Raw genomic sequence first — 20,727 nt, forward strand, 5'->3', positions numbered from 1 at the left:
GCATCCCCCTTTTTCCTCCAAACATAATGATGGTCATTATGACCAAACAGTTCTATTTTTGTTTCATCAGACCAGAGGACATTTCTCAAAAAAGTACGATCTTTGTCCCCATGTGCAGTTGCAAACCATAGTCTGGCTTTTTTATGGCGGTTTTGGAGCAGTGGCTTCTTCCTTGCTGAGCGGCCTTTCAGGTTATGTCGATATAGGACTCGTTTTACTGTGGATATAGATACTTTTGTACCTGTTTCCTCCAGCATCTTCACAAGGTCCTTTGCTGTTCTGGGATTGATTTGCACTTTTCGCACCAAGATACATTCATCTCTAGGAGACAGAACGCTTCTCCTTTCTGAGTGGTATGACGGCTGTGTGGTCCCATGGTGTTTATACTTGCGTACTATTGTTTGTACAGATGAACGTGGTACATTCAGGTGTTTGGAAATTGCTCCCAAGGATGAATCAGACTTGTGGAGGTCTACAATGTTTTTTTTTATCTGAGATCTTTGCTGGTTTTCATTGGATTTTCCAATAATGTCAAGCAAAGAGGCACTGTGTTTTAAGGTAGGCCTTGAAATACATCCACAGGTACACCTCCAATTGACTCAAATGATGTCAATTAGCCTATCAGAAGCTTCTAACGCCATGACATCATTTTCTGGAATTTTCTGAGTTTTACAGGCACATTCAACTTGTGTATGTAAACTTCTGACCCACTGGAATTGTGGTACAGTGAAATAATCTGTCTGTAAACAATTGTTGGAAAAATTACTTGTCATGCACAAAGTAGATGTCTTAACCGTCTTATCTAAACTATAGTTTGTTAAAAATACATTTGTGGGGTGGTTGAAAAACGAGTTTTAATGAATCCAACCCCTAAGTGTATGTAAACTTCCGACTTCAACTGTATCTACAGAAATAAGGCGTATCCTGTTTTGTGTTTAATAGTCTACTTATTCTGCGAGCACCAAGCCTCACAACCACATGTCAGATAAAGCAATTTCACAAATGTGGCTGTTTTGTCATATCTTAGCTATGCTGTAATAAAGGCTTTAAAAAAATATATAATAATTTAACAAACTCTGGTATTATAATTGATTTAGTGTTTACACTGTTCCAAGTGGTCAGAAAAATAATATTGTCATCTAACCGCACATAATGAATAATATGCATGCAGCTCTTGCTCCTATACAATCCTTTTTCTTGATCTCCTTATTGTTATTACAATAATCTGTATGCCTAAGTGTCAGCGATTAGGTGAATGGATAAGCGGAGTCAGGTGCAGGACACAGGTATGAGTAATAATCTGAATTTACTCAATGTAAGCAATGTTCCAACAAGGAAAAATACAAATATCCAGAGTACAAAGAACGAACCCACATGACAATGACAATCACTCACAAAACAGAAAGGGAAGCCAGAGGGTTAAATAAGGAACATTGATTATGGAATGGAAACCAGTTGTGTATAATGAAGACAAAATGAAACATGGATCGGTGGTGACAAGAAAGCCGGTGACGTCGAACGCCGCCCGAACAAGGAGAGGGACCAACTTCGGCTGAAGTCGTGACACTAAGAGAGAGTCCGGTTTAGACTTAATTCTTTAATTTACGCCTATTTCAATATATACTACTGTATCAATTATTCTTTCATGTAATCACGCAGCATACATGCTTTGAAATGCAATCAAGCATTTTTATTTTAAAATGTAATAACAAAGGGAGCCTTGAATAATTAGCCTAAACAATAAATGTTTTTTTGTCTTTGCTGTAATAAAGGCTTCATAAAAAATATAATTAGGACAGTCTATGGTACTTATCATTTTTGTGTTTACATTGTTCCAAATGGTCAGATTTTTAAAAATTGTTTTCTGACAGCACTTTATTGTAATCTGACAGCGCTTGCTCCTATAACCTCCTTTCCACAATTAAGTAAAATGTCTTACACAGATCTGACTTCCCTCCTTAGTAACCAGTAAACATTCCCCTGTTTCGAGTTTATTTTTCATGTCCACTGCATCAATTTATCTGTCACGTATAGAGTTAATAACCAATTTATTGATGCGATTATGATAGGCTATAGGTCAGGCCTTATTGGTCACGAGCATGCAATGCACACGTTTCAAGCAAAAGTTGAGGGAATAGGGAATGTTTTTTCTAAACAAATTAGGGATTTCGGAAACAGAACTTTTCAGTTCAGAAATGACTAACTAAATAGCTGTAATTATGTTGCAGCTTCAGCACGGATGGCGAGATAAACACATGCTGTGCTGCCTGTCAGATGCAGCAGGGAGGAGTGAGACCACATGCGCCAGACAGACACTTGCTGTATTTTTTATGTTTGCTTTTGAGGCATTTGTGTGTCATTATTTCATCAAACAGTGCACTTAAAGCATCAGAAAAGCTCAGTGCATAAGTGGTGTCTATCGATTGACCGAGAGTCGTTTGTTCTTTCGACCAATCAAGATTTTTTGTTGTTGTACAGCCATAGTTTATATTAAATTGAATACTTTAAAACAATAAAAACAACCCAACACATTTAGTTTATTCAGATATCTGAAGTTTCTCTCCCACAATTCTGTCTCCCTCTTCTCCTTTAGTGCCGCTAAAAAGGTCCGGACTGCTGTGAAACCTCCTGTGCCTACTACCAAAGGAAGTCGGTCGAGCAGGACCAACTCAAGTCATTCCACCCCCCGGAGCCAGCAGACAACCCCCAAACAGGCCCCCTCAGCTGGGAAGGGAGCTGCTTCCAGGTCCTCAGGGAAGAAGCCCACCCCAGTCTCCAATAAGCCCACCCCAGTCTCCAATAAGCCCACCCCAGTCTCCAACGGCAGACCTCCACCACGGCCAGGCAGCAGAGTCAGCTCCCGGCTCAGTCATGAGATATTGGCAACCAACGGTACCTCCAGCAGGCCAGGCAGCCAGCCCACTCCATCTCTGTCTCTGGCAGACTCTCGTAAAAGACCAATCTCCGGTAAGACCAGTTGAGACAGTGGGAGAGGAGATGGAAGTGTTGTGTTGGGTGATTAAAAATACAAAATTGTGTTCTTGTAAAGTAGTGTGTTAACATGATGTGTCAGGGTCTTTATATTGCTGAAGATGTAATGCAAAAAAAAAAGGTATGTCTGTATAAGTGTTACATAAGAAAATTAACATTCATCAATTTCCCTCTAGTTTCTAGGCTTTCTCACTCACTGTGCTCATCTTTGCATTTATATTCTCCTTCTGCTGTTTCTCCAGCAGAGGTCTCCCACAAACCCAGGCTGGTCCTGACTCCCTCAGTCTCAGGTTCTTCTTCCAATCGTCGCAGCTCAGGGAGGAACCTAGGAGTCCATGAGCTGTCTGCCTGCGAGCAGCTGACTGTAGAGCTAGTCAGGCATGAAGACAGCTGGCCCTTCATGAAACTGGTGTCTAGGACACAGGTAATACCTGACTTTATTTAAAGGCTGATATGAGAGGCACGCAGAGCGGCATGCATGCGTTTTTTTTAAAACAGCACACACACATGCAAGCACCTCTATGAATACGTTTTCCCATACTATTACATAACTAGCTACGTCACTAGTGACACATACAGTGCCTTCAGAAAGTATGCATATACACCTTGACTTATTCCACATTTTGTTGTTACAGCCTGAATTTAAAATGGATTCAATGTATTTGTTTCTCACCCATCTGCCACATAATGATAAAGTGAAAACATGTTTTTTGAAATGTTTGCACGTTTACTGAAAATGAAATCCAGAAATATCTTATTTACATAAGAATTCACACCTCTGAGAGTAATTACTTTTGTAAAAGCACATTTGGTAGTGATTACAGCTGTGAGTCTTTCTGGGTAAGTCTCTAAGAGCTTTCCACACCTGGATTGTGCAACATTTACCCATTTATTTTCTAAATTCTGCAAGCTCTGTCAAATTGGTGGTTGATCATTGCTAGACAACCATTTTCAGGTCTTGCTGTAAATTTAAGTCAGCTTGTAACACTGCCACTCAGGAACCTTCACTGTCTTATTGGTAAGCCACTTTGGCCTAGATGGCAGTGTATGTTCAAAGTTTTGACTGATCCAATGACCCATTCCATTTCTGTTCAAAATGTTGTATCAAGTCTGCCAAAATGTGCCTAATTGGTTTATTAATACATTAAAGTTCATAACTGCACTCTCCTCAAACGATAGCATGGTATTATTTCACTGTAATAGCTACTGTAAATCGAACAGTACAGTTAGATTAACAAGAATTTAAGCTTTCTGCCCATATCTGATATGTCTATATCCTGGGAAATGTTCTTGTTACTTACAACCTCATGCTAATCACATTAGCGCACGTTAGCTCAACCGTCCCGCGGGGGGACACCAATCCTGTAGAGGTTTTAATTACTTCACTAGTCAATCTCAAAACTAACTTGTTGTATTGCTTTGAGATTTGCGGATTGTTTTGTCTTTTTTAAATGACCTGATTTTGTCTCCTCACTTCTGCAGGTTCCAGACTACTTTGACATTATCAAAAAGCCCATTGCGCTGAGCACTATCCGAGAAAAGGTTAACAACTGTGCATATAAAACAGCCAGTAAGTTGAGATTTTGCTTTTTTGTGTTAACTAAAACATGTTTATGCCATCATGTTTCTGTACTTCACCAGATGGGACATTTTATATATGTTTTTCTCACAGCGGCGTACGTTGAGGACGTGGAGCTTATGTTCGCCAACTGTTTACAATACAACCCTCAGCACACAAATGAAGCTAAAGCAGGAACAAGGCTCCAAGCCTTCTTCAACTCAGAGATCTTTAACCTGGGGCTGGCGGACCGGACCACTCCTCCACTGAAGCGGTCCCGGATGTAAAGCCGACTGACTGAAACTACTTGGTCGTTTTCATTAATGCACACCGTAGCAATTTGTTTTTTACCTGGATGTTTTTCAACAAAAACTAATTTCTTCTTGGACAAATTCAGGTAGTCCCTTCCTATTTCGCTTTTGTTTTCATCCATTTTTTCTCTAGTGAATATCATAATTCATTGGAAAGTCTGAACATTCCCAAAGCATTGTGCAGTGTAATATCATTCCCTCAAGATAATGCAGGAACAACTAACTCGCTGTGAAAGTATTTGCACTCAATATTTGAAAACTACTCTTTTCTATTCGTATTCACTCAGGGAAAACGAATTGTGGTTGGAAATAAATGTTTTTAACAGTGCATTTTTATATTTTATTTTATATTTGTATCTTGTGAGCATTTCTAGACTTTCTTTGCACATACTTTTCTTTGACCATTTCAGTTAAATGACTTAAGTATTACCTTTAATATGGACAGTTTTGCATTTGTTCGTTTCACAGTACTGAACAGTAAAAACAAATTTTGCATGGACTGTTTCAGGTTCCCATCTTTCAGGGAAACACTACACTGGAATCTGATTTACTGTTCCTTATTTCCTATAATTCATTGGTTATTTATTTTAGTTAAGCTAAGAACTTGCTTTAAATTATATTTTTTATAGAACATGTTTGTTTTTGTAAAGAATTATTGGCATAGGTTTTAGTTCAAACTATAGAAAACTGTTTTGTGGTAGAGTTTAAATACTGAGTTTTGTCCCCCTAACTTTCTCACCTCTGCGTTTGTATTTGCTATCGTGTATATTTTCTATATGTAAAAATAAATTCACTGTTTTAATATTTCTTGGTCAGCTCTCACTTGTGTTGCCAATCTCTGATTCATAAATATGAAGTTCCTGAATATATTAATGGCGTCTATATTTTAGGTTAATATTTTTTCTACACCTCACTGAGATAAAATGGGCTCAATATTTTGTAGGGTTAGAGAGAACTTAAATTTCCTGGCGGGGAAGTTGGTTTGCCGGAGTGAAGTGTAGAAATCCGCAAGTGAATTTAGCTTTATTGTTAACCGTAAGTCACAGGACAAATTCCCCTTATCCCTTCGAATCTCACTGCTGATCCCGCCCGCCGCAAGTGCAGTGGCTCATACTCGCGCGCCCCGTACCCCCACCCGGTCAGGACGTTCATTCCCATATCTCTTTACCCCTAAAGATTTCCCCACATAATAGCAAATCTCACAGGACCGACGATCTTACAACATGGTAGGATAATTTACTCTTCTAGTTGAGTGCTGAAACGACTTGTAGTTTCTAGTTGAGTGACGATTTTAACTTTTTGTAACTTTGTTGCAACATTGGGCAGTGTTCGACATTGGCTTGCTTGCTTACGCACCAACGTTTTGATTGCTGGTTACAGTTCTACATTCCGCAGTGGTGCGCTATAGCTACAATGTTTGTTCTATATATCTGTATACATATATACGTGATTTCGTTTGTAAAATCAGTTCCAATTTAGGATTGTTACAGGGCCTGCATCCCCAGGCGGCCATTTTAACCTAATTATAGCGCAGTCCGCTATCTAACTAACGTTTCTCACTCTACCACTGACCGTTACCTTCATGATCTGAAAGTTTAGCCAAGTTGGCTTGCTAGCTAATAACATAGCTAGCTACCTGATAGCAATTATGTTTTCTACACGACAAGCTACCTTTAATGATTGGGACTATCTAACGTCAACTTGTAATGGTCTTGCCTGCCTCCTGTTTTGTTTGATTGCACTCAATACGCCCATGCGGATTTCCACGCTTGTTTGACAGTGGAAACTAGCAAGCATTTGCAAGCCAATATTGTTCCCATAGGTACTGGTTTACTGTAGTGGGCCCAACCGACTAAACAATATACAATATAGTTGAGTGGCGACTAGTGTGTGCGCACTGGAGCTCCGAAGTCACACACAATTATTTCAGGACCCAAAAGACAAGTCTGCAATTACAGGCTATGCTTTGCGTGCTCAAATCAGTCGTTTTTGAAAACGTCATTTTGTGACGTCGTAGCTCCAGTCTGCCCATACTGATCGCACCTCAACACAACTCGTTGAGTTTAATCGGATACCGTGGGCTTTGACACATGCACATGTTGCTATACACCAAGCGAGTTACCTGTCTCATTCACTGACGGTTGACAGTGTGGTGGTCACTAACTAGTCACTGGTCAGCGAGTTTCGTGCACTCTTTTGATATATTGAGGGTGGCTAATCAGCAGTCACCACTGTTGGAATGTCTTATATTGCCACAGCTTGGCTTTCTGGTCCGATTGTGATCTTTAATAGAGAGAACACTTTGGCCAACTAACATAGCAGCCTATGTAGATCAAAGGCCGGCAGATGGCGATATTGTTGATCCAAACGCATTTGTATGCAGTCGGTAATACACTCCTATACCCCTCCGTACCTAAAACGTTCTCCATTCAGGCTGAAAAGTCTTCGATTTCCTCATTAACTACATTTACTGGCGACAAGACTGTTAAATATGTGTACTTTATGAAACACCATTTCCACCACCATGCTAATGTTACATCCTGATGTTGCGCCCTGCTTTCAGCCAGAGTTAACAACTGACTGCTGCAAGCTAATTGGCTGAACGCGATTCGCAACATCCAGGACCAGCATTTCTAGGCGCATTAGCACTTTAGCATTGTGGTGGAAATTTGAGTCTCGTAAATAAAGTACGCATATTTTCCGTTTTTTAAATCTACACCAGGACAAAATAAAAAGGGTGATATAAAAATAACAAAAAATCTATGCCTTTGTAGCCTGAATCGAGAATGTTTTAGGTACGAACCGGTCCGAGGGGGATATGAGTGTATTGCCAGCTGCATACAATGCTTTTGGACGGTAAAATGAAACCATCAATACGCCATCTTCCGGTCTTTAGCCTGCAGCCTATGCAAAATGACTCGGCATGGCGGTAGGTAGTGTCAGAGTGAAATGGTGTTGATTCATTGTGTGTCAAAGGAAAGAAAGGCTATGATCAATGCTGCAGTCACTCTGTTTGCATGACTACTGGTAGCTAGCTACATACTGTTTGTGTGAAGGTTTGAATTTCCAATGCCTTGTGAATTTCCCATCTCCATGCTGTTAGCTATAGGCCTAGATTCAATGTCTACATCATAAATAAACAGTATGTCTTTGTGTTTACTAGCTATTGAAGAGGCAACAACAATAATCTAGGCTGCTATATCATCTGGTTCACATTTGAGTTCTAAATCACACCTTGAATGAACCTTGTATATCATCCACCCCTCTTTCCACAGGCCTCAGGTGTCACTGTCAACGATGAAGTCATCAAGGTCTTCAATGACATGAAGGTCAGGAAGTCATCCTCTACCGAAGATGTAAAAAAGCGTAAAAAGGCTGTGCTGTTTTGCCTCAGCGATGACAAGAAGAAGATCATCGTAGAGGAGGGCAAGTGGATCCTCGTTGGTGACATTGGGGAGTCGGTGGACGATCCATACGCATGTTTCGTCAAGCTTTTACCGCTCAACGATTGCAGATACGGCTTATACGATGCCACATACGAAACAAAAGAATCCAAGAAAGAAGACCTGGTATTCATATTTTGGTATGTTTGTACGTTGCCCTTTGTTAGTTTGAAAGGTGCAAAGCTGCTGTCAATAATGTTTCATAAAAGCCTATATTCCCTAGCTTGGCTGGGGTGTCATTTGGTAGGTACCCTAGATCAGTGGCTGTGTCAACCACTGGTTCAATCGCTGGGATCTGACACCGAATTAGTCAATTCATATGAAGTGTTGTGCAGGAGGACCATAGCTTGGTGGTCCCTGCTATAAAAAGTTTGAGAAACAGAAACATTGCTGATGCTTTCATTTGTGTGGTATGGATTACTATGGAATAAAGCCGTTATTCGCTAGGCTTATTAAGTCATTGAGTTTCCCACCTCATTACAGGGCACCTGAGGGTGCGCCCTTGAAAAGCAAGATGATCTATGCTAGCTCTAAAGATGCCATTAAAAAGAAGTTCACAGGTAAGTGAAAATTGCTGTATACAATCACTATTTCTGTTCTGTTTGACCTGATATTCAATGATCGTGTGGTTCAGTAATTTATTCAGGTGTGTCAGAGAATTTGCATAGTAAAAACTAGGCTATCTTATCAAAACTATCAAGTATGAATAACTACAAGTTATTTTCTTTTCGTATTCATGTTCTATGAAAGTGTCATGAATGTCGGTGTTGGCGTTTCAAATTTTTCAAAATACCATTTAATTTCTACCCCATTGATCCATTGAAAGTTAAGAGAAGAATGTGTGGGATCAAACAAAATTCCCCCAGACACCCCTGTAATTTTTGATAGTGCTTCCTTAGTATTCAATGCAACAGTATAAAACAGATGGGAATTAACTTGATATACTCCCCTTTGTTTTTCAGGTATCAAACACGAATGGCAAGTCAACGGATTAGACGACATCCAGGACCGCGCCACCCTGGCAGACAAGTTGGGAGGAAACGTGGTGGTGTCACTCGAAGGGTTACCATTGTAAATGGAAAATACTACGTGCCATCTGGATTCCAGACGCTTTCATCTTAGCAGCTGTATCTATAGCATTTGAATCTAAAGGAATAGCTTTAGGCTTTTTTGGTCTGTATTTTTTCCACACAATGGAAGGAGATCTCCTTAACATATGCGAAAGCCTACAAGTTATTTTGCCAGAAAACTTCTTCAACTTCTTTTTTTTTTTTTTTTTTTTTTTTTTTTTTACCTTCAAGGAATGATCACACATCACAGGTTTTTCCAAAACAAATATGAACAGCAACGCCACACTACCTGAGATTAATAACACTCCCACAATAAAAACATTAAGATGAGCACTGTTTTTGTGTTCTTTGCCACTTAAACAATGATGACTAAATGCTCAGTAGCATAGGAAAATGTGAATGCTTTCTATAATGCCTTGACAGTCATATTCACTGCCTAGGTTACAGCTAATGGCAAGTATTTTGCACTCATGAGGTTTTCACATGACTGACTTATTTATTTACAATGTTCTATTTTATCCAATATGTTATTTGACATGGCAAAACACGTAATAGACTATGCATATACTAAGCACTTTGTTTATACACTACAAAAGTTGAGGCAAAAAGGTCAAGAATAACTAATGAATCTCTGTATTTATGTTAACTAGATAGAGATGTTACCAGTTTTCATTCCTTTTATGCATATGGACAAGAACAGATCAGTATTTGACTGTTCAATTGCCGCCTTACTTTCATTTGAATGTACAGGACACCACAGTAAAAAGGGGGGTTGGTGCTTGCAGTTTTTTTTAACACTAAAATAAAGATATTTCAAATAAATCAATAAAGATGGCACTATGTGCATTTGGAGCCTTAAGTGGAACATTGTTTTTGAGATTGGGCGAGGAGGTTGCCACTTTACAATAAAACCTTGTGGCAGATAACAGAAATAAGTGTCTTTTGTTCTGTGTTGTCTGTCTGTGTGCATCTGTTCATCAGGAGGGCTGGGCAACAATAAAGAGATACGTGACTGATTTCCTCTAACAGGAAATAGAAAAGATCTGGTCTACATGCTGTGTATTGGTTAATGTTTTATTCAATTAAACCGGATGCAGTGGGTGACGATTTTCTTGGCTCAGTTCAGAACAGTACAATGTTACGGAAAATTCAGATAGAAATATATTGTTTAGAATAGATAGCATTCTTTGTTGTGTAGAAGAGGGAATCATTTCAGTTCTATAATTTCTGTGTAAGGTGGTTTCTCTGATGCTTTTTATATGTAATGTCTACAGTCTTATAAGGGAAGCCAAGCTAGTAAGGCTATTTCTGTAGGAGTACAGTAAATCATTCATGACCGATCATACTGTATGTCATGGTGAATTGGAGTACTGTCAACTGTTTTTTATTTATTTAACTAGGCATTTGGTATTTTATTATTGCAAAAGCAGCAGCTACTCTTCCTGGGGTCCACACAAAATATGAAACATAATACAGAACATCATTAGACAAGGACAGAACTACATACATTTTTTAAATGCCACACGTAGCCTACATATCAATGTATACACACAAACAATCTAGGTCAAATAGGGGAGAGGTGTGGTGCCGCGAGGTGTTACTTTATGTTTTTTGAAACCAGGTTTGCTGTTTATTAGAGCAATATGAGATGGTAGGAAGTCCCATGCAATAAGGGCTGTGTGTGTGTCAGAGCTGTCTGTAAGTTGACTATGTAAACTATTTGGGATTTTCAACCCAATGTTTCTTATAAAAAGAAGTGATGCAGTCAGTCTCTCAACTCTTAGCCAAGAAGGACTGGCAGCATAGCATTTATATCAGCCCTCATTACAATAAGAGCAAAGCGTGCTGCTCTGTTCTGGGCCAGCTGCAGCTTAACTAGGTCTTTCCTTGCCGCACCGGACCACACGACTGGACAATAATCAAGATTCAACAAAACTAGAGCCTGCAGAACTTTTTTTTGGAGTGTGGTGTCAAAAAAGCAGAGCATCTCTTTATTACAGCTAGACCTCTCCCCATCTTTGCAACCATTGAATCTATATGTTTTGACCATGACAGTTTACAATCTAAGGTAATGCCAAGTAATGTAGTCTCCTCAACTTGTTCAACAGCCACACCATTCATTACCAGATTCAGCTGAGGTCTAGAACTTAAGGAATGATTTGTACCAAATACAATGCTCTTAGTTTTAGAGATGTTCAGGACCAGTTTATTACTGGCCACCCATTCCAAAACAGAGTGCAACTCTTTAAGGGTTTCAGTGACTTCCTTAGCTGTGGTTGCTGATGCGTATATGGTTGAATCATCAGCATACATGGACACACATTCTTTGTTTAATGCCTTTGGCAGGTCATTGGTAAAAATAGAAAAGTGTAGAGGGCCTAGAGAGCTGCCTTGCAGTACACCACACTTTACATGTTTGACATTAGAGACACTTCCATTAAAGAAACCCTTTGAGTTCTATTAGATAGATAGCTCTGAATCCACGATATGGCAGAGGTTGAAAAGCCATAGCACTTATGTCTTTTTAACAACAGATTATGGTGAATAATATCAAAGGTTGCACTGAAATATAACAGTACAGCTCCCACAATCTTCTTATTATCAATTTCTTTCAACCAATCATCATTGATTGTACTGCACTGACATCATTTGTGTCAGTGCAGTACATGTTGAGTGCCCTTCTCTATAAGCATGCTGAACATCTTTTGTTAATTTGTTTACAGAGAAATAGCATTGTATTTGGTCAAACACAATTTTTTCCAACAGTTTGCTAAGAGCTGGCAGCAAGCTTATAGGTCTGCTGTTAGAACCAGTAAAGGCTGCTTTTACCACTCTTGGAGACAGAATTACTTTATCTTCCCTCCAGACCTGAGGACAAAGACTCCTCTAGGCTCAGATTAAAAATATGACAGATAGGAGTGGCTGTAGAGTCAGCCACCATCCTCAGTAGCTTTACATCTAAATTGTCAATGCCAGGAGGTTTGTCATTATTGATTAACTATTTTTCCACCTCTCCCACACTAACTTTACAAAATTCAAACTTACACAGCTTTTCTTTCATGATTTGTTTTTTTATGCATGAATATAATAAGTTTGCCCACTTTGCCAATGAAATAATCATTAAAATAATTGGCAACATTAAATGGTTTTGTGATGAATAAGCCATCTGATTCGATGAAAGATGGAGTTGAATTTGTCTTTCTGCCCATAATGTCATTGAAAGTACTCCAAAGTTTTTTTACATCATTCTTTATATCATTGATCTTGGCTTCAAAATAAAGTTTCTTCTTCTGTTGTTGAGTTTAGTCACATCATTTCTCAATTTGCAGTAAATGAGCCAGTCAGATGTACAGCCAGACTTATTAGCCACTCCTTTTGCCCCATCTCTTTCAACCATACAGTTTCTCAATTCCTCATCAATCCATGGAGCCTTAACAGTTCTAACAGTTTCTTAACAGGTGCATGTTTATCAATAATTGGAAGAAGCAATTTCATAAATTCATCAAGTGCAGAGTCTGGATGCTCCTCATTAATCACATCAGACCAACAAATATTGATTAACTGACCAGCTAGTCAATTAAGAACAAATTCTTATTTTACAATGACGGCTTACCCCGGACAAACCCTCCCCTAACCCGGACAACGCTGGGAAAATTGTGCGCCGCCCTATGGGACTCCCAATCATGGCCGGTTGTGATACAGCCCGGAATTGAACCAGGGTCTCTAGTGACGCCTCTAGCACTTAGATGCAGTGCCTTAGACTGCTGTGACACTCTGGAGCCAACTGTAATTTGAACAGCTATTAACTCATATTTGTAATTTATTTTATACAGCGATCTTTCAACCTCAACACTAATAGTACTGCAGCTTCCCGAATTAATGTAGCCGGTCCCTTCATTTGAGCAGGGCCGAGTGGTTCTAGGAGAGCGAGCAGACCGGTGTGTCTTCTACTGCAACTGGGCTGGGGGCCAGGCCTGCTGCTTGTTCCCTGTGGAGAATTTGATCTGCAGGCAGTGAGCAATCCTCTGCTGGTCAGAGCTATTTATGGCCAACACATGCTTTTGTGTCTTGTCGTCGTTGTCCACAAATGGCAAAACGGACAAGTTTCCAAAGAGCAACGAAAGGGAAGCCCTGTTAGAGGAGGAGAGCAGGCAGTTAGAGTACACACGCCCACTGCCCCTACCAAGAATGCGTTTCACACTCAAGGAACAGAATAGGAGAGGAAAGAAAGGAATGGAAAAACATTGAAAAATCCTTGAAGTATTATAAGATGTAAACCCTGCTTATGGGAACTATATACAGTTGAAGTCGGAAGTTTACATACACTTAGGTTGGAGTCATTAAAACTCAGTTTTCAACCACTCCACAAATTTCTTGTTAACAACTATAGTTTTGGCAAGTCGATTAGGACATCTACTTTGTGCATGACACAAGTTATTTTTCCAACAATTGTTTGCAAACAGATTATTTCACTTAAAATTCACCCTATCACAATTCCAGTGGGTCAGAAGTTTACATACACTAAGTTGACTGTGCCTTTAAACAGCGTGGAAAATTCCAAAAAATGATGTCATGGCTTTAGAAGCTTCTGATAGGCTAATTGACATAATTTGAGTCAATTGGAGGTGTACCTGTGGATATATTTCAAGGCCTACCTTCAAACTCAGTGCCTCTGTGCTTGACATCATGGGAAAATCAAAAGAAATCAGCCAAGACCTCAGAAAAAAATTGTAGACCTTCACAAGTCTGGTTCATCCTTGGGAGCAATTTCCAAACGCCTGAAGGTACCACGTTCATCTGTACAAACAATAGTACACACATAAACACCATGGGACCAAGCAGCCGTCATACCGCTCAGGAATCCTAGAGATGTGTCTCCTAGAGATTAACGTACTTTGGTGCAAAAAGTGCAAATCAATCCCAGAACAACAGCAAAGGACCTTGTGAAGATGCTGGAGGAAACAGGTACAAAAGTATCTATATCCACAGTAAAACGAGTCCTATATCGACATAACCTGAAAGGCCACTCAGTAAGGAAGAAGCCACCCCTCCAAAACCGCCATAAAAAAAGCTACGGTTTGCAACTGCACATGGAGAAATGTCCTCTGGTCTGATGAAACAAAAATTGAACTGTTTGGCCACAATGACCATTGTTATGTTTGGAGGGAAAAGGGGCATGCTTGCAAGCCAAAGAACACCATCCCAACCGTGAAGCACAGGGGTGGCAGCATCATGTTGTGGGGTGCTTTGCTGCAGGAGGGACTGGTGCACTTCACAAAATAGATGGCATCATGAGGCAGGAAAAATTATGTGGATATATTGAATCAAAATCTCAAGACATCAGTCTAGAAGATAAAGTTTGGTCGCAAATGGGTCTTCCAAATGGACAATGACCCCAAGCATACTTCCAAAGTTGTGGCAAAATGGCTTAAGGACAACAAAGTCAAGGTATCGGAATGGTCATCAAAAAGCCCTGACCTCAATCCTATAGAACATTTGTGGGCAGATCTGAAAAAGTGTGTGTGAGCAAGGAGGCCTACAAACCTGACTCAGTTACACTAGCTCTGTCAGGAGGAATGGGCCAAAATTCACCCAACTTATTGTGGGAATCTTGTGGAAGGCTACCTGAAACATTTGACCTAAGTGAAGCAATTTAAAGGCAATGCTACCAAATACTAATTGAGTGGATGTAAACTTCTGACCCACTGGGAATGTGATGAAAGAAATAAAAGCAGAAAGAAATAATTATCTCTACTATTATTCTGACATTTCACATTCTTAAAATAAAGTGGTGATCCTAACTGACTTAAGACAGGGATTTTTTACAAGGATTAAATGTCAAGAATTGTTAAACTGAGTTTAAATGTATTTGGCTAAGGTGTATGTAAACTTCCGACTTCAAATGTACATATGTTAAACAAAGTGCTTTCATGACAACTCAGAAAATATGTCAGGACAAGTGAGCTGAAAATAAAAAAGTGGCTCTCAACAAAGATTGTCCATGCAAACAGGATGAGCACAGCCAGCCAGCACATGTAGGTTGTCATTCAGAATTATGATCATAGTTATATACATCATATACACTTAGTCACCTCCAAATTTTTTGGCATCCTTGATATAGATGAGCAAAAAAGAATATAAAATAAATAATACAAATAATGAGCTATATTGTATGCAAAAAAAGGGGGGGTTGTATTGTTTTATGCTAATACATTTTCTCAGAGAAAGAGATTTTGTTTCAAAAGTAAAATGTTGTTTTCTTAAAAAGACACTACCATTCAAAAGTTTGGGGTCTCTTAGAAATGTCCTTGTTTTTGAAAGAAAAGCACATTTTTTGTCCATTAAAATAAAAATAAAAGAAAATAACATCAAATTTATCAGAAATACAGTGTAGACATTGTTAATGTTGTAAATGACTATTGTAGCTGAAAATGGCTGATTTTTAATGGGATATCTACATAGGCATACAGAGGCCCATTATCAGAAACCATCACTACTGTGTTCCAATGGCACGTTGTGTTAGCTAATCCAAGTTTATCATTTTAAAAGGCTGATTGATCATTAGAAAACCCTTTTGCAATTACGTTAGCACAGCTGACAACTGTCATGCTGATTAAAGAAACAATAAAACTGGCCTTCTTTAGACGAGTTGAGTATCTGGAGCATCAGCATTTGTGGGTTCGATTAACAGGCTGAAAATGGCCAGAAACAAAGAACTTTCTTTCTTCTGAAACTCGTCAGTCTAGTCTTGTTCTGAGAAATTAAGGTTATTCCATGCGAGAAATTGACAAGAAACTGAAGATCTCGTACAATGCTGTGTACTACTCCCTTCACAGATCAGCGTGAACTGGCTCTAACCAGAACAGAAAGAGGAGTGGGAGGCCCCAGTGCACAACTTGCATCCTGTAGCTCTAACTCCAAAAGGTTTTGGGACACTGTAAAGTCCATGGAGAACAAGGGCACCTCCTCCCAGCTGCCCAGTGCACTGAGGCTAGGCAACACGGTCACTACCGATAGATCCATGATAATCGAAACTGTCAATAAGCATTTCTCTGCTGCTGGTCATGCTTTCCTCCTGGCTACCCCAACCCCGGCCAACAGCTCCGCACCCCCCGCAGCTACTTGCCCGATCCTCCCCAGCTTCTCCTTCACCCAATCCAGATAGCAGATGTTCTGAAATAACTGCAAAACCTGGACCCGTACAAATCAGCTGGGCTAGACAATTTGGACCCTCTCTTTCTAAAATTATCAGCCGCCATTGTTGCAATCCCTATTACCAGTCTGTTCAACCTCTCTTTCGTATCGTCTGAGATCCCTAAAGATTGGAAAGCTGCCACGGTCATCCCCCTCTTCAAAGGGGTGACACTCTAGACCCAAACTGTTACAGACCTAGGTCCATCCTGCCCTGCCTTTCTAAAGTCTTTGAAAGCCAAGTTCATAAACAGATCACTGACCATTTCGAATCCCACCGTACCTTCTCCGGTGTGCAATCCGGTTTCCGAGCTGGTCATAGGTGCACCTCAGCCACACTCAAGGTACTAAACGATATCATAACCGCCATTGATAAAAGACAGTACTGTGCAGCCGTCTTCATCGACCTGGCCAAGGCTTTCGACTCTGTCAATCACCGTATTCTTATCGGCAGACTCAACAGCCTTAGTTTCTCAAATGACTGCCTCGCCTGGTTCACCAACTACTTCTCAGACAGAGTTCAGTGTGTCAAATCGGAGGGCCTGTTGTCCGGACCTCTGGCAGTCTCTATGGGGGTATCACAGGGTTCAATTCTCGGGCCGACTCTTTTCTCTGTATATATCAACGATTTTGCTCTTGCTGTGGGTGATTCCCTGATCCACCTCTACGCAGACGACGCCACTCTGTATACATCTGGCCCTTCTTTGGACACTGTGTTAACTAACCTCCAAACGAGCTTCAATGCCATACAACACTCCTTCCGTGGCCTCCAACTGCTCTTAAACGCTAGCAAAACCAAATGCATGCTTTTCAACCGTTCACTGTCCGCACCCACCCGCCCGACTAGCATCACTACTCTGGACGGTTCTGACCCAGAATACGTGGACGTCGGCTTTCTATTTCGCAAGAAAGCCTCCTTCACTCACGCCGCCAAACTTACCCTAGTAAAACTGACTATCCTACCGATCCTCGACTTCGGCGATGTCATCTACAAAATAGCTTCCAATACTCTACTCAGCAAATTGGATGTAGTCTATCACAGTGCCATCCGTTTTGTTACCAAAGCGCCTTATACCACTCACCACTGCGACCTGTATGCTCTAGTCGGCTGGCCCTCGCTACATATTCGTCGCCAGACCCACTGACTCCAGGTCATCTATAAGTCTATGCTAGGTAAAGCTCTGCCTTATCTCAGCTCACTGGTCACGATAACAACACCCACCCGTAGCATGCGCTCCAGCAGGTATATCTCACTGATCATCCCCAAAGGCAACACCTACCTTTGGTCGCCATTCCTTCCAGTTCTCTGCTGCCAGTGACTACAACGAATTGCAAAAATCGATGAAGCTGGAGACTTACATTTCCTTCACTAACTTTAAACATCAGCTGTCTGAGCAGCTACCGATCGCTGCAGATGTACATAGTCCATCTGTAAATAGCCCACCCAATCTACCTACCTCGTCCCCATATTGTTTTTATTTACTTTGCTGCTCTTTTGCACACCAGTATCACTACTTACACATCATCAACTGCTCATCATCATCTGCTCATCTATCACTCCAGTGTTAATCTGCTAAATTCTAATTACTTTGCTGCTGTGGCCTATTTATTGCCTTGGAGGCCCCGGGATGTGGCCCATCGCTGGAGGCCCCGGGCTGTGGCCCGTCGCTGGAGGCCCCGGACTGTGGCCCGTCGCTGGAGGCCCCGGACTGTGGCCCGTCGCTGGAGGCCCCGGACTGTGGCCCGTCGCTGGAGGCCCCGGACTGTTGCCGGAAGCTCTGGACTGGGTACTGTCGCCGGACGCTCTGGACTGCTGAGGCGCACTGTAGGCCTGGTGCGTAGTGCCGGCACTGGTGGTACCGGGCTGGTGACACGCACCTCAGGGCGAGTGCGGGGAAGAGGAACAGGGCGTAATGGGCTCTGGAGGCGCACAGGAAGCCTGGTGCGTGGTGCTGGCACTGGTGGTACTGGGCAGGTGACACACACCTCAGGGAGAGTGCAGGGAGGAGGCACAGGATACACTGGACCGTGGAGACGTATTGGAGATCCAGAACATAGAGCTGGTTCAATACGTCCTGGCTGGATGCCCATTCTAGCCCGGCAAATGTGAGGAGCTGGAATAGAGCGCACCGGGCTAGAATAGCACCTTGGAGACACCGTGCGCATCTCTGCATAACAAGGTGCCTAACCAGTTACACACTCCCCACGGTAAGCACGAGGAGTTGGCTCAGGTCTCCTACCTGACTCAGCCAATCTCCTCGTGTGCCTCCCCCCAAAAACAGGCTTCCCTGCTAGCCGTGTACCTTCATATCTTCGCTGTTCCTCTATTCTCCTGTATTTCTTCTCGTAGTATCGCCGTTCCACTTTCGCTGCTTCTAACTCCTCCTTAGGACGGCGATGCTCCCCCGGCTGTGTCCAGGGTCCTGCTCCATCTAATTTCTCCTCCCAGGTCCATCTCCCCATTAAGCGCTGTTTCTCCTTTTCACGCTGCTTGGTCCTTGTTTGGTGGGTTATTCTGTCACGTTCGTCATAACGAGGAGACCAAAGCGCAGCGTTAGATGAATACATTCTTCTTTATTTAAACGAAGAACACTAAACAAACTAACAAAACGACCGTGACGCTATTAACAAGAGTGCTGACATGCATCTACACATAGAGAATAACCCACAAAACCAAAATGGAAAATGGCAACCTAAATAGGATCCCCAATCAGAGACAACGATAAACAGCTGCCTCTGATTGGGAACCAATTCAGGCCACCATAGACCTACATTTCCCTAGACGAACCAAACCCCATAGATATACAAAAAACCCTAGACAAGACTAAACACACATACCACCCTCGTCACACCCTGACCTAACCAAAATAATAAAGAAAACAAAGATAGCTAAGGTCAGGTCGTGACATTAACACTGTCTACACTGTATTTCTGATCAATCTGATTTTATTTTAATGGACAAAAAATTTGCTTTTCTTTCAAAAACAAGGACATTTTTAAGTGACCACAAACTTTTGAACGGTTGTTTAGGCGTCAAAATGATTGCCACCCGATTTGTCATACTTTGTGCACCCTTCCCTTGCTAGGATAACAGCACTGAGCCCTTTTCAATGTTTTATGAGATTGGAGAACACACTGGGAGGGATTCATTCCTCCATACAGAAGCAGGAAATCATGGCAGGCCCCAATACAGCTCATTAAGCTCAGATGAACTTAAGAAAGTAGAATGTTAATGCAGATTTTATTTTGTTTTATTTTATTTATAACAATCTTAAGGGTGCCAATAATTTTGACACCTAATATTTGTTGTATTTTTGTATATTACTTGTTAAACAAAATATCTTTCTCTAAGCAATTGTATTAGTGTAAAGTAATATAATTTCCACAATTATTTTAGCCTACAATGTAGCTCAGTATTTGTAATTTTTTATTTTATACAGTTTTTTGCTCTTTATCAAGGCTACCAATAATTTTGGAGGTGACTGTAGAGTCAAACCTAGAAGTCAAACAAAACATCAGCGATGTAATGATGAAAGGGCATACATACTACAGTATCAAGTTGTGTGGATCAAATGCAATGTATCGTTATGAAGCAACAAGGTGTTGTTACAGTTCTGCACCATGTCAAAACATGTTTCTCAATTTATAAGGATTGCAAAATAGAACAACAACAAGCCTTGTTGATGCTGTGATAAAGTTACACTCACGTCTAGAATTGAAGCGATCCATTACATTGTGTGTGCGTGTTTTGTATAATTGCATCAAATCACAGAAAGACACAATACATGTTTTGTAGTTAATATAATGAATATTTAAGATATTACTTTCAAGGTAAGAAAACGGAAAGATTTGATGCAGTTTATTACATGGTAAAAACATGGCATCATACCAACACTCGCGGACTGTTTATCACCGTGTGAGTTTTGTGCCATCTAGTGGTTGTTATAATATATACATGCCAAAGCTTTATGTATGTCAACAAATTGTAGTCAGCACACAGAACAAAGTTCATACCACAACTGTGCCTCCAAGACAAGTTGTAGACTTGCCTCTTACCCCCTTTGCTTAATGCTGTCCAGTATATATTTTTCCTTCTGTTTCCCCCCTTTCACACCCAGCTAATGCAATTACAAAGACAACAGAACTAATATAATTTGAGGTCA

At 40.9% G+C, this 20,727-nt stretch overlaps 2 protein-coding genes across 6 annotated transcripts in view; both read left to right on the forward strand.

Annotated features, from left to right (window-relative positions):
- Positions 1–5,664, forward strand: part of LOC112256845 (bromodomain adjacent to zinc finger domain protein 1A) — a 42,550-nt gene extending 36,886 nt beyond the window's left edge. For 4 of the 5 annotated variants that reach the window (XM_024430384.2, XM_024430388.2, XM_024430386.2 and 1 more), the window contains exons 23-26: positions 2,594–2,967; positions 3,234–3,415; positions 4,474–4,561; positions 4,664–5,664. In XM_024430384.2, coding sequence (XP_024286152.1) covers positions 2,594–2,967; positions 3,234–3,415; positions 4,474–4,561; positions 4,664–4,836 — 817 coding nt within the window. In that variant the 3' untranslated portion in view covers positions 4,837–5,664. The remainder of the gene's footprint in view (positions 1–2,593; positions 2,968–3,233; positions 3,416–4,473; positions 4,562–4,663) is intronic. The other variant, XM_024430387.2, reaches the window with a different exon arrangement.
- Positions 5,665–5,919: 255 nt separating this feature from the next.
- On the forward strand, positions 5,920–10,299 carry LOC112256844 (cofilin-2). The gene is made up of 4 exons (XM_024430383.2): positions 5,920–6,086; positions 8,136–8,443; positions 8,787–8,863; positions 9,266–10,299. Exons 1-4 carry the CDS (start codon positions 6,084–6,086, stop codon positions 9,376–9,378), a joined length of 501 nt encoding a protein of 166 aa, XP_024286151.1. The 5' UTR covers positions 5,920–6,083; the 3' UTR covers positions 9,379–10,299.
- The last annotated feature ends 10,428 nt before the right edge of the window (positions 10,300–20,727 follow it).

Source organism: Oncorhynchus tshawytscha, linkage group LG08, assembly GCF_018296145.1.
Source record: "Oncorhynchus tshawytscha isolate Ot180627B linkage group LG08, Otsh_v2.0, whole genome shotgun sequence".
NCBI classification, from domain to species: Eukaryota; Metazoa; Chordata; class Actinopteri; order Salmoniformes; family Salmonidae; genus Oncorhynchus; species Oncorhynchus tshawytscha.